General features: G+C 45.0%; 1 protein-coding gene and 1 long non-coding RNA gene across 4 annotated transcripts in view; one reads left to right on the top strand and one right to left on the bottom strand.

Annotated features, from left to right (window-relative positions):
• Window positions 1–13,852, bottom strand: part of LOC118373104 (proton-coupled amino acid transporter 1-like) — a 73,621-nt gene that overhangs the window by 54,677 nt on the left and 5,092 nt on the right. For 2 of the 3 annotated variants that reach the window (XM_052487540.1, XM_052487541.1), the window contains exons 2-6: window positions 5,729–5,819; window positions 4,646–4,772; window positions 4,260–4,350; window positions 553–641; window positions 51–140 (exon numbers count right to left, since the gene is read on the bottom strand). In XM_052487540.1, the coding sequence (XP_052343500.1) occupies window positions 51–140; window positions 553–641; window positions 4,260–4,350; window positions 4,646–4,772; window positions 5,729–5,759 (428 nt within the window). In that variant the 5' untranslated portion in view covers window positions 5,760–5,819. Of the gene's footprint in view, window positions 1–50; window positions 141–552; window positions 642–4,259; window positions 4,351–4,645; window positions 4,773–5,728; window positions 5,857–13,852 lie in introns of all 3 variants that reach the window. The other variant, XM_052487542.1, reaches the window with a different exon arrangement.
• Window positions 708–2,229, top strand: LOC127913882 (uncharacterized). The gene is made up of 5 exons (XR_008087104.1): window positions 708–758; window positions 991–1,106; window positions 1,339–1,425; window positions 1,629–1,715; window positions 1,803–2,229. It is a non-coding gene; the product is annotated as an uncharacterized LOC127913882 (long non-coding RNA).

Here is a 13,852-nt window from a genome sequence, read left to right as displayed (position 1 = left end):
GTAACTACTGTAGACACGTTCTACTGTAGACATATTCTACATATATTTACCTCCCCCATATTGAGTGCCTTCTCAGCCACGAGACATTCTCCATACCATGCTGCACAGCATCACCATAGTCCAGAAAGGGCTTGTTCAACCTAGAACGGAGGGAACATCACTCAGGGCACAGATTCAGATCTGGGATCAGGACTACCCTGTCCATGTAACCTTATTCATTTTGGTCTGAATGGAAAAACTGAATATGGGCCCAGATGTGTTTTGCCCCACTGTATTTTTGTTCAATTGGATCTGTTTATGGGTCTCCAGAGTGGCACAGCGGTCTAAGGCAGTGTGATTGAGGCGTCACTACAGACACCCTGGTTCAAATCCAGACTGTATCACAACCGGCCGTGATTGGGAGTCCGGGTTTGGCCAGGGTAGGCTGTCAATTTAAATAAGAATTTGTTCTTAACTGACTTGTTATATATATAATAATAATATTATAATGTTATAACTATGGAACAACTGAGAAGTGCTTCAGACAAATGGTGTGAGAAAGGCTCCACTTACTTTGCACTGAGGTGGTGGGAACATTTTGCAAGCAGATTCATACAGTGGACTGCTATTATCCCCATGGCAAACAGACTCAGAGGTCCTAACTGGAAAGGAAGAGAAAAGACTGTCATTAGGTGTAGTCACACTGGGATTCCGTCATTAGGTATAGTCACACTGGGATTCCGTCATTAGGTATAGTCACACTGGGATTCCGTCATTAGGTGTAGTCACACTGGGATTCCGTCATTAGGTGTGGTCACATTGGGATTCCGTCATTAGGTATAGTCACGTTGGGATTCCGTCATTAGGTATAGTCACATTGGGATTCCGTCATTAGGTGTAGTCACATTGGGATTCCGTCATTAGGTATAGTCACATTGGGATTCCGTCATTAGGTGTAGTCACACTGGGATTCCGTCATTAGGTGTGGTCACATTGGGATTACGTCATTAGGTGTAGTCACATTGGGATTCCGTCATTAGGTGTGGTCACATTGGGATTCCGTCATTAGGTGTAGTCACATTGGGATTCCGTCATTAGGTATAGTCACATTGGGATTCCGTCATTAGGTGTAGTCACACTGGGATTCCGTCATTAGGTGTAGTCACATTGGGATTCCGTCATTAGGTGTAGTCACACTGGGATTCCGTCATTAGGTATAGTCACACTGGGATTCCGTCATTAGGTGTAGTCACATTGGGATTCCGTCATTAGGTGTGGTCACATTGGGATTCCGTCATTAGGTGTAGTCACATTGGGATTCCGTCATTAGGTGTGGTCACATTGGGATTCCGTCATTAGGTGTAGTCACATTGGGATTCCGTCATTAGGTATAGTCACACTGGGATTCCGTCATTAGGTGTAGTCACATTGGGATTCCGTCATTAGGTGTGGTCACATTGGGATTCCGTCATTAGGTGTAGTCACATTGGGATTCCGTCATTAGGTGTAGTCACATTGGGATTCTGTCATTAGGTGTGGTCACATTGGGATTCCGTCATTAGGTGTAGTCACATTGGGATTCCGTCATTAGGTATAGTCACACTGGGATTCCGTCATTAGGTGTAGTCATGTTGGGATTCCGTCATTAGGTATAGTCACATTGGGATTCCGTCATTAGGTGTAGTCACATTGGGATTCCGTCATTAGGTATAGTCACACTGGGATTCCGTCATTAGGTGTAGTCACGTTGGGATTCCGTCATTAGGTATAGTCACATTGGGATTCCGTCATTAGGTGTAGTTACATTGGGATTCCGTCATTAGGTGTAGTCACATTGGGATTCCGTCATTAGGTATAGTCACATTGGGATTCCGTCATTAGGTGTAGTCACATTGGGATTCCGTCATTAGGTATAGTCACATTGGGATTCCGTCATTAGGTATAGTCACATTGGGATTCTGTCATTAGTTATAGTCACATTGGGATTCCGTCATTAGGTATAGTCACATTGGGATTCCGTCATTAGGTGTAGTCACATTGGGATTCCGTCATTAGGTATAGTCACATTGGGATTCTGTCATTAGTTATAGTCACATTGGGATTACGTCATTAGGTATATTCACATTGAGATTCTGTCATTAGTTATAGTCACTAATGTTGCAAAATTCAGGGAACTTTCAATATATTCCCTTGTTTTCCCGAAATCCCGGTTGGAGGTTTTAGAATCAGGAGAGAATAAGCAGAGAATCCAGAATCATCCAGCCAGGATTTCTGGAAAACAAGGGAATATATTGAAAGGTCCAGGAATTTTTGCAACCCTAATAGTCCCCATTAGGATTGTGTCCTTCCCTCACACTGCACTTGCAAAATAAATGTATTAGCCATGGATATCTACTAAGGAGCTCTAGAATAGATCAAAGTAAGATAGTTGAAATAATGATAATGGTTTTGAACAAATACAAGAGAACACTTAAATAAAAATGGTGGTAGAACGATGTCCTTCTTCGAACCCTAACCCTTACCACAAGGCCTGCGTTCCTGACAGCCAGAGGTAGACCTAGCAGCCCCGTACCCTAACCCTTACCACAAGGCCTGCGTTCCTGACAGCCAGAGGTAGACCTAGCAGCCCCGTACCCTAACCCTTACCACAAGGCCTGCGTTCCTGACAGCCAGAGGTAGACCTAGCAGCCCCGTACCCTAACCACAAGGCCTGCGTTCCTGACAGCCAGAGGTAGACCGAGCAGCCCCGTACCGATGACCCTCTCCTAACCCTAACCCTTACCACAAGGCCTGCGTTCCTGACAGCCAGAGGAAGACCTAGCAGCCCCATACCCTAACCCTTACCACAAGGCCTGCGTTCCTGACAGCCAGAGGTAGACCTAGCAGCCCCGTACCGATGTCCCTCTTCTAACCCTAACCCTTACCACAAGGCCTGCGTTCCTAACAGCCAGAGGTAGACCTAGCAGCCCCGTACCGATGTCCCTCTCCTAACCCTAACCACAAGGCCTACGTTCCTGACAGCCAGAGGTAGACATAGCAGCCCTGTACCGATGTCCCTCTCCTAACCCTAACCCTTACCACAAGGCCTGCGTTCCTGACAGCCAGAGGTAGACCTAGCAGCCCTGTACCGATGTCCCTCTCCTAACCCTAACCACAAGGCCTGCGTTCCTGACAGCCAGAGGTAGACCTAGCAGCCCTGTACCGATGTCCCTCTCCTAACCCTAACCCTTACCACAAGGCCTGCGCTCCTGACAGCCAGAGGTAGACCTAGCAGCCCTGTACCGATGTCCCTCTCCTAACCCTAACCCTTACCACAAGGCCTGCGTTCCTAACAGCCAGAGGTAGACCTAGCAGCCCCATACCCTAACCCTTACCACAAGGCCTGCGTTCCTAACAGCCAGAGGTAGACCTAGCAGCCCCATACCCTAACCCTTACCACAAGGCCTGCGTTCCTGACAGCCAGAGGAAGACCTAGCAGCCCCATACCCTAACCCTTACCACAAGGCCTGCGTTCCTGACAGCCAGAGGAAGACCTAGCAGCCCCATACCCTAACCCTTACCACAAGGCCTGCGTTCCTAACAGCCAGAGGTAGACCTAGCAGCCCCATACCCTAACCCTTACCACAAGGCCTGCGTTCCTGACAGCCAGGGGTAGACCTAGCAGCCCTATACCGATGTCCCTCTTCTAACCCTAACCCTAACCCTAACCACAAGGCCTGCGTTCCTAACAGCCAGAGGTAGACCTAGCAGCCCCGTACCGATGACCCTCCCCTAACCCTAACCCTTACCACAAGGCCTGCGTTCCTGACAGCCAGAGGTAGACCTAGCAGCCCCGTACCGATGTCCCTCTCCTAACCCTAACCCTTACCACAAGGCCTGCGTTCCTGACAGCCAGAGGTAGACCTAGCAGCCCCGTACCGATGACCCTCCCCTAACCCTAACCCTTACCACAAGGCCTGCGTTCCTGACAGCCAGAGGTAGACCTAGCAGCCCCGTACCGATGTCCCTCTCCTAACCCTAACCCTAACCCTAACCCTAACCACAAGGCCTGCGTTCCTGACAGCCAGAGGTAGACCTAGCAGCCCTGTACCGATGTCCCTCTCCTAACCCTAACCCTTACCACAAGGCCTGCGTTCCTGACAGCCAGGGGTAGACCTAGCAGCCCCGTACCGATGTCCCTCTTCTAACCCTAACCCTAACCACAAGGCCTGCGTTCCTGACAGCCAGAGGTAGACCTAGCAGCGCCGTACCGATGTCCCTCTCCTAACCCTAACCCTTACCACAAGGCCTGCGTTCCTGACAGCCAGAGGTAGACCTAGCAGCCCCGTACCGATGTTCCCTTTCAGGAGGTGGATCAGGGTCTGTAAAAAACTACAACATAAAAAAATAAAACATGATCCGTGTCAAATTACATCCCTTAACGCAATAATGTCGTCAAACAATTATGAATACAGGGTCTCATACGCTCTCATATAATCAGCTCTGTGTGTGGGGCCTCAGGTCTCAGGATGAAAACTGTGTTGCTAGGGATTTACTTGGTAAATAAAAAGTGTCCGTTTCAATACAACAATACAAGTTACGCTCTTTAATTTTGTATGACCAAGAGCTGGAATGAAAAAATAAATACATTTTAATATATATATATATATAACATAACCGTACTTACGAAGTCCCTGTTTGGCCTCCAATTCTCTCGTACTGAGAATCAGGTCCTGGGGGGAGAGGTGGAATAGGACAGAGAACATCCTCCTCAGAGGTGCTCGCTGATATCCTGGAGAGAACTGGACGTGGGCCTGCAATACGGGGACACACAGTTGTTCCTACAGTTGGATTGGTACAACGGCAACTTCAATAATACTTTATATTCAAATCACAAAAATTCCCCAGTCAGAAGAATGTCTTAATTCTGCTGCTGAGATGACAGATACGGCTACATTATTTCGTACGTTAGATAGTAGGGTTGTACTATACAGAATCCCCACAGAAGGACCAGAGTTCTAGGCATAATCAGTCTGCCAGGCTGGGCACAAACAAAGCAGTGTTAGCTAATGATCATCCGGCAGGTAGCCTAGTGGTTAGAGTGTAGAGGCGGCAGGGTAGCCTAGTGGTTAGAGCGTTGGACTAGTAACCGGAAGGTTGCAAGTTCAAATCCCCGAGCTGACAAGGTACAAATCTGTTGTTCTGCCCCTGAACAGGCAGTTAACCCACTGTTCCTAGGTCGTCATTGTAAATAAGAATGTGTTCTTAACTGACTTGCCTAGTTAAATAAAAGGTAAAAAATTATAATTTTTAAAAAATCCACAAACAAGACACTTTAGGCTACTTCCCATCCAAACGAAAAAACACTGAATGGAAAGTAATGAAATACATTATAGCAGAAGAAAATAGCCTCTGCAGGTGGAAAAAATGTGTTATCTAATCAATCACTCGTTACGTCAGTTTCCTGGATATGTTCACGAGGCAAATGTCAAGACATTTATCTTCTACATGTCAGAGAATCTCGTTTGTCCTACATAATATATTGCAAATGAACATGTTCCACAATGTTGAGCCCTGCTCAATGCAGCCCAGGGCCTGTAATCATGAAGCTACTCAAGAGTAGGAGTACTATTTCTAGCATAAAATAATATAATCGGCCTCCTGCTCATACGGAGACACTGGTCGTAGATGAGCAGTCCTACTCTGAGACACTATGAATACAGGCGTCTGTTCTGACTAAAACAGAGCCATGGGGTTTTAAATTCAATACCGTCTTGACGATGGTCAGTGTCAGAGGTCATGGTTGGTCCGCTGGTGCTGGGTGGATCCTCCTGCTGCCTCTTCGATTCCTCCTCCAGACACTGTGGTAAGGACAATGTAATTGTAGTTCATTCCATGCTAAATTCACCAAAAAAAGAAACATCCCCTCACTGTCAACTGCGTTTTTTTCACAACAAACTTAACATGTGTAAATATATTTGTACGAACATAACAAGATTCAACAACTGAGGCATAAACTGAACAAGTTCCACAGACATGTGACTAACAGAAATTGAATAATGTGTCCCTGAACAAAGGGGGAGGTCAAAATCAAAAGTAACAGTCAGTATCTGGTGTGGCCACCAGCTGCATTAAGTACTACAGTGCACCTCAACCTCATGGACTACACCAGATTTGCCAGTTCTTGCTGTGAGATGTTACTCCACACTTCCACCAAGGCACCTGCAAGTTCCCAGAAATTTCTGGGGGGGAATGGCCCTTGCAATGACAACAAGCTCAATCAGATGATGCTGTGACACACCGCCCCAGACCATGACGGATCTTCCACCTCCAAATCGATCCTGCTCCAGAGTACAGACCTCGGTGTAACGCTCATTCCTTCGACGATAAACGCGAATCCGACCATCACCCCTGGTGAGACATAACTGCGACTCGTCAGTGAAGAGCACTTTTTGCCAGTCCTGTCTGGTCCAGCGAAGGTGGGTTTGTGCCCATAGACGACATTGTAGCCGGTGATGTCTGGTGAGGACCTGCCTTACAACCTGCCTTACAACAGCCCTACAAGCCTTCAGTCCAGCCTCTCTCAGCCTATTGCGGACAGTCTGAGCACTGATGGAGAGATTGTGCGTTCCTGGTGTCACTCGGGCAGTTGTTGTTGCATCCTGTACCTGTCCCTCAGGTGTGATGTTCAGATGTACCAATCCTGTGCAGGTGTTGTTACACATGGTCTGCCACTGCGAGGACAATCAGCTGTCCGTCCTGTCTCCTGTAGCACTGTCTTAGGCGTCTCACAGTACGGACATTGCAATTAATTGCCCTGGCCACATCTGCAGTGCTCATGCCTCCTGGCAGCATGCCTAAGGCACGTTCACACAGATGAGCAGGGACCCTGGGCATCTTTCTTTTGGTGTTTTTCAGTAGAAAGGCCTCTTTTAGTGTCCTAAGTTTTCATAACTGTGACCTTAATTGCCTACCGTCTGTAAGCTGTTAGTGTCTTAACGACTGTTCCACAGGTGCATGTTCATTAATTGTTTATGGTTCATTGAACAAGCATGGGAAACAATGTTTAAACCCTTTACAATGAAGATCTGCAAAGTTATTTTGTTTTTTACGAATTATCTTTGAAAGACAGGGTCCTGAATAAGGGACTTTTATTTTTTTGCTGAGTTCATAAATGGTCTACCAGATACCAGACCTCAAGCACCAGCAGCAGTGTTCTTATCTGGAGAAGCCTAGAACTGCTGGAGTCGAGGCTAGTTCTATCCTATTACTGTACAGTCAGATTCTGACTGTGACTGCCGAACAACCTTGAAATTACAATTGCTGTTCTGAATTGGCAACATTCTTTCTATTCTCCTGGGAGTGTGACTTTTAATATTTTGTTGTCTCTCTCGTGCGACAACATCCCAGGGCTTGGTTTAACTTCAACTTCTTGTCAACACATGTAGGCCTACACACACACACACACACCCCCGTCAGTTCCTCCCTCAGGGGAGTGATGGAGAGTAAGTTATTAATAGCACAACGTGCTACCATGTGTGCTGAAGAACAACTTAGACGATTAGCAAGCAGTCAAGTCAGTTTTATTGTCTATTAGGCCTAATCAATATTGATTATTTTTAGACTATCAAGTACAGTTCTTTTTTGTTTCTTGTCACTGGATCAAAGAAAAATTATCTTGCATTGAAGATGCATAGCTAGGAGATGATACCATTCTGGGAAATAGCTAGTAGATTCTATTCATAGACCAACACGTTGCCGTCATGAAGCAATTCAATTTGCTGAATGTTGTCAGTATTTATTTACATTGTTGCAGGTTATGTTAAAAACGCAAATAATATGATTTCTTCTGACACGGGAAAATGCCAAAGTCATGCAAAGTTCAAATGCAAGGGACGATGCAATAAAAACACAGACCTCATAGACTCTCTCTTATACAGACAGCGAGTCCAGACGTCATAGACTCTCTCTTATACAGACAGCGAGTCCAGACGTCATAGACTCTCTCTTATACAGACAGCGAGTCCAGACGTCATAGACTCTCTCTTATACAGACAGCGAGTCCAGACGTCATAGACTCTCTCTTATACAGACAGCGAGTCCAGACGTCATAGACTCTCTCTTATACAGACAGCGAGTCCAGACGTCATAGACTCTCTCTTATACAGACAGCGAGTCCAGACGTCATAGACTCTCTCTTATACAGACAGTGAGTCCAGACGTCATAGACTCTCTCGTATACACACAGTGAGTCCAGACGTCATAGACTCTCTCGTATACACACAGTGAGTCCAGACCTTACAGATTCTACAAGTGTCTGGAACTCTATTAGAGGGATGAGCACCATTCTTCCACAATAAATTCCATCAAATGTTGTCAGGTTGAGGTTTATTGTCATGAGTCTTGCCCTGGAGATAGAACTGAGCGATTTCCGTTTTATAGGCCAGCTGCAAAGTCAAACTTGTCTGTTGTAAAAAAAAACTGATGAGCAGTGTGGTTAATGTTAGGGTTAAGGTTCGGTTAAAAATCTGATTTTATGACAACTCTGAATTGCTGCCTCCCAGGCAAGACTCATGACAAGAATTAAAAACAGGTTCAGCCCCTGGTTCAACCGTGACCTTGCAGAGTTACTCCACCTCAAGAATTGCATTTGGCGAAAGGCTCGGCACATGCATGCTGAGGCTGACTGGCTCTCGTTCAGGCAAATGAGAAATAAGTGCCAAAGTTAGTTACTTTAAGGAGCCGTTCTCTCTGTGGGTTTAACCCCAAGAAGTTCTGTAAAACTGTTAAAGACCTGGAGAATAAACCCTTCTCACAGCTGCCCATGTTCCTTAATGTTGATGATGTAGTTGTTACTGACAAGAAGCACATGGCTGAGCTCTTTAACCTCTTGATGACTGGGGGGGCAGTATTGAGTAGCTTGGATGAATAAGGTTCCCAGAGTAAACTGCCTGCTACTCAGCCATAAAAGCTAGAATATGCATATTATTAGTAGTATTGGATAGAAAACACCCTGAAGTTTTGAAAAAATTTTGAATGATGTCCGTGAGTATAACAGAACTCATATGGCAGGCGAAAACCTGGGAAAAAAATCTAACCAGGAAGTGGGAAATCTTGAGGTTTGTAGTTTTTCAACTCAGCCCCAATTGAAGATACAGTGGGATATTGGTTGTTGTCCTTCCTAATGCTTCCACTAGATGTCGACCGTCTTTAGAAATTTGTTTGAGGCTTCTACTGTAAAGGAGGGGCTCATAAGGGCTGTTTGAGTCAGTGGTCTGGCAGAGTGCCACAGGCTCGTAACGCGCGGTCATGAGAGAGTTAGCTCTCGTTCCATTGCTTTTCTACAGACAAAATAATTCTCTGGTTGGAACATTATTGAAGATTTATGTTAAAAACATCCTAAAGATTGATTCTATACATCATTTGACATGTTTCTACGGACTGTAACGGAACTTTTTGACATTTCGTCTGCTCCTAGTGAACGCGCTTCGTGAGTTTCGATTTGTTTACCAAACGTGCTAACAAAAGTAGCTATTTGGACATAAATGGACATTATCGAACAAATCAAACATTTATTGTGGAACTGGGATTCCTGTGAGTGCATTCTAATGAAGATCATCAAAGGTAAGTGAATATTTATAATGCTATTTCTGACTAATGTTGACTACCCAACATGGCTGATATTTCTCTGGCTGGTTTGGGCTCTGAGCGCTGTACTCAGATTATTGCATGGTATGCTTTTTCTGTAAAGTTTTTTTAAAATCTGACACAGCGGTTGCATTAAGGAGAAGTTTATCTAAAGTTCCTTGTATAATAGTTGTATCTTTTATCAATGTTTATTATGAATATTTCTGTGAATTGATGTGACTCTGCAAAATCACCGCATAGAGACTGGAACGAGCTCCCACAAAACACGCAAACTGGACAGTTTTATCTCCATCTCTTCATTCAAAGACTCAATCAAGGACACTCTTACCGACAGTTGTGGCTGCTTTATGTGATGTATTGTTGTCTCTACTTTCTTGCCCTTTGTGCTATTGTCTGTGCCCAATAATGTTTGTACCAGGTTGTGCTGCTACCATGTTGTGTTGCTACCATGTTGTTTTTGTGTTGCTACCATGCTGTGTTGTCATGTGTTGCTGCCTTGCTACGTTGTTGTCTTACGTCTCTCTTTATGTAGTGTTGTCTCTCTTTTTGTGATGTGTGTTTTGTCCTATATTTAGATTCTATATTATTTATTTTTTATCCCACGCCCCAGTCCCCGCAGGAGGCCTTTTGGAAGGCCATCATTGTCAATAAGAATTTGTTCTTATTAACTGACTTGCTTAGTTAAATAAAGGTTCAATAAAATAAACAAGAAATGCCATCCTCGTTTTGTTGACTGTGTTGGAAAACGCTGTCTTAGGTGCTGCTCCAGAAGTGTTCAAATTTGGTTGAGATTAGACCCACTAATAATTCAATTTTATCAAATTAGTGATCTATGAAAAAAATATATATATATATATATATATATAATAAATTCAGAGCCATCCATGCATAATGCACATTCACTAATAAATGACTAACTTATTGGAGCAGGCTATAGAAAATGAACACAAGTCTCATAAACAATCTCTCAAGCACAAGCCCACATTCTAGTGAGTAGCCAGCTCATCCTTATATTTCCAGTTTAGCCAACTTGTATCTATTTGCTAGCTAACAAAGCAGAACAGTTGAATTGTTCTGAACACACCCTTCGGTCAGTCTCCAACTGTTTGAACAGCGTGCTAGCACGTCCAGTATGCACTTTGTTCAGATGTTGAAATCAAGTGGCCTATCTTATTTCTCAGAATGAGAATGAGTTGCCAAATCCTTATATAAATTGTTTTTTTCTTCTTCTTATTGCACATTTATCAAACAACAAACTATACAGCTAGTATAACAGTGTTTTGCTAAAATGTTGCTAGCGGTACACAGTATAGCAATGCCGCACGCAACAAACTGCACATTAATTTTTCCGGAATCAATATTCATTGATACTCTTTCGTTGCATTACACCCAGAGAGGAAGTCCGCTTTGTGTAGTGTTCAGTATATCCACTAGGGGGCTTGTGGAACCAGAGTAGCTTACCAAGCAAGAGGAGCCTTGTGTTGTGGACAACAACAACTTGAACTGCTATTACTAATGAGGAGGAGAAGGGTGGAAAAAAGACTGAGAAAATAGCAAGTTCATCCACTGAACACTACAAGAGGGGACAATGGAGAATACACGTCTCCTGTCCAACCTATGCGAAGCATTGACGAGGAAAGACATTTTCAATATTTTCAGAAGTTGGTTGCCAGATTTGAAGACTTGCTTCAGCAGCTTGCCCCTCACACCTCGCACAAGACAATGCACAGCTTCCCAGTAACTACTGCAGAAAGGTTGACTGTGACCCTAATTTTCAATGTCTCCCATCCAAAAAAGATCTGATTTCACATGTTCTAACTAGGTATGCTAAACATAACAAACACACACACACTGACTGTACAAAAGAACTCATACGGTACCTTGCATGTTGCTGTCTGTCTGACAATGTTTCACATGAACACAAAACCAATCCAGTTGTCTGACAAACGGTGGGACACACCCCAGCGGCAGCTACACTCCTCGTCTCCTTAACCCTTTTCAGGGTCTTCATCGAAGAGTTGAAGAGGTCCTCGTATTGTCTCACCAGCTCGCACAGACGCTCCTCCGAACTGGACATAGACATAATTGTGCTTAGCAAATCTCTAAATAGTACCCTTATCCTACTCCTCCTCTGGTGACGTAGAGGTTAATCCAGGCCCAGCAGAGCCTAGCTCCACTCACATTCCCCAGGCGCTCTCATTTGTTGACTTCTGTAACCGTAAAAGCCTTGGTTTCATGCATGTTAACATTAGAAGCCTCCTCCCCAAGTTTGTTTTATTCACTGCCTTAGCACACTCTGCCAATCCGGATGTCTGAATCCTGGCTTAGGTAGACCACCAAAAACCCTGAAATTTCCATCCCCAACTATAACATTTTCCGACAAGATAAAACTGCCAAAGGGGGCGGAGTGGCAATCTACTGTAGAGGTGGCCTGCAGAGTTCTGTCTTACTATCCAGGTCTGTGCCCAAACAATTTGAGCTTCTACTTTTAAAAAAATCCACCTTTCCAGAAACAAGTCTCTCACTGTTGCCGCTTGCTATAGACCACCCTCTGCCCCCAGCTGTGCCCTGGACACCATATGTGAATTGATTGCCCCCCCCATCTATCTTCAGAGCTTGTGCTGCTAGTGCTAGGTGACCTAAACTGGGACATGCTTAACACCCCGGCCATTCTACAATCTAAACTTGATGCCCTCAATCTTACATAAATTGTCAATGAACCTACCAGGTACAACCCCAAATCCGTAAACACGGGCCCCCTCATAGATATCATCCTCACTAACTTGCCCTCCAAATACACCTCTGCTGTCTTCAACCAAGATCTCAGCAATCACTTCCTCATTGCCTACATCCGTATTGGGTCTGCGGTCAAACTACCACCCCTCATCACTGTCAAACGCTCCCTAAAACAATTCAGTGAGCAGGCCTTTCTAATCGACCTGGCCCGGGTATCCTGGAAGGATATTGACCTCATCCCGTCAGTAGAGGATGCCTGGTTATTCTTTAAAAGTGCTTTCCTCAGCATCTTAAATAAGCATGCCCCAATCAAAAAATGTAAAACTAGGAATAGATAAAGTCCTTGGTTCACTCCAGACCTGACTGCCCTTGACCAGCACAAAAACATCCTGTGGCATACTGCATTAGCCTCATATAGCCCCCGTGATATGCAATTTTTCAGGGAAGCAATATACACAAGCAGTTAGGAAAGCTAAGGCTAGCTTTTTCAAACAGAAATTTGCATCCTGTAGCACAAATTCCCAAAAGTTCTGGGACACTAAAGTCAATGGAGAATAAGAGCATGGAGAATAAGAGCACCTCATCCCAGCTGCCCACTGCACTGAGGCTAGGAAACACTGTCACCACCGATAAATCCACGATAATTGAGAATTTCAAGAAGCATTTCTCTACGGCTGGCCATGCTTTCCACCTGGCTACCCCTACCCCGGTCAACTGCCATGCACCCCCCCACAGCAACTCACCCAAGCCTCCCCAATTCTCCTTCACCCAAATCCAGATAGCTGATGTTCTGACAGAGCTGCAAAATCTGGACCCCTACAAATCAGCCGGGCTAGACAATCTGGACCCTCCCTTTCTAAAATGATCTGCCTAAATTGTTGCAACCCCTATTACTAGCCTGTTCAACCCCTCTTTCATATCGTCTGAGATCCCCAAAGATTGGAAAGCTGCCGCGGTCATCCCCCCTCTTCAAAGGAGAGACAATCCAGACCCTAACTGCTACAGACCTATAGCTATCCTACCCTGCCTTTCTAAAGGTCTTCGAAAGCCAATTTAACAAACAGATCACCAACCATTTCAAATCCCAACTTAGCTTTTCCATGCTATGCTCTCTGGCTTCTGAGCTGGTCATGGGTGCACCTCAGCCACGCTCAAGGTCCTAAACTTATGCCATCGATAAGAGACAATACTGTGCAGCTGTATTCATCGACCTGGCCAAGGCTTTCGACTCTGTCAATCAACACATTCTTATCAGCAGACACAACAGCCTTGTGTCATGGTGTTGGCCTGCCAAAGACATGACACTTGGTTTCTCAAATGACTGCCTCATCTGGTTCACCAACTACTTCTCAGACAGAGTTCAATGTGTCAAATCGCAGGGCCTGTTGTCCGGACCTCTGGCAGTCTCTATGGAGGTGCCACAAGGTTCAATTCTCGGGCCGACTCTCTTCTCTGTATACATCAATGATGTCGCTCTTGCTGCTGGTGATTCTCTGATCCACCTCTACGC

This window comes from Oncorhynchus keta, chromosome 30 (assembly GCF_023373465.1).
Source record: "Oncorhynchus keta strain PuntledgeMale-10-30-2019 chromosome 30, Oket_V2, whole genome shotgun sequence".
NCBI classification, from domain to species: Eukaryota; Metazoa; Chordata; class Actinopteri; order Salmoniformes; family Salmonidae; genus Oncorhynchus; species Oncorhynchus keta.
The sequence above is the reverse complement of the archived record's forward strand: the minus strand, read 5'-3'. Positions and strand labels throughout refer to the sequence as shown.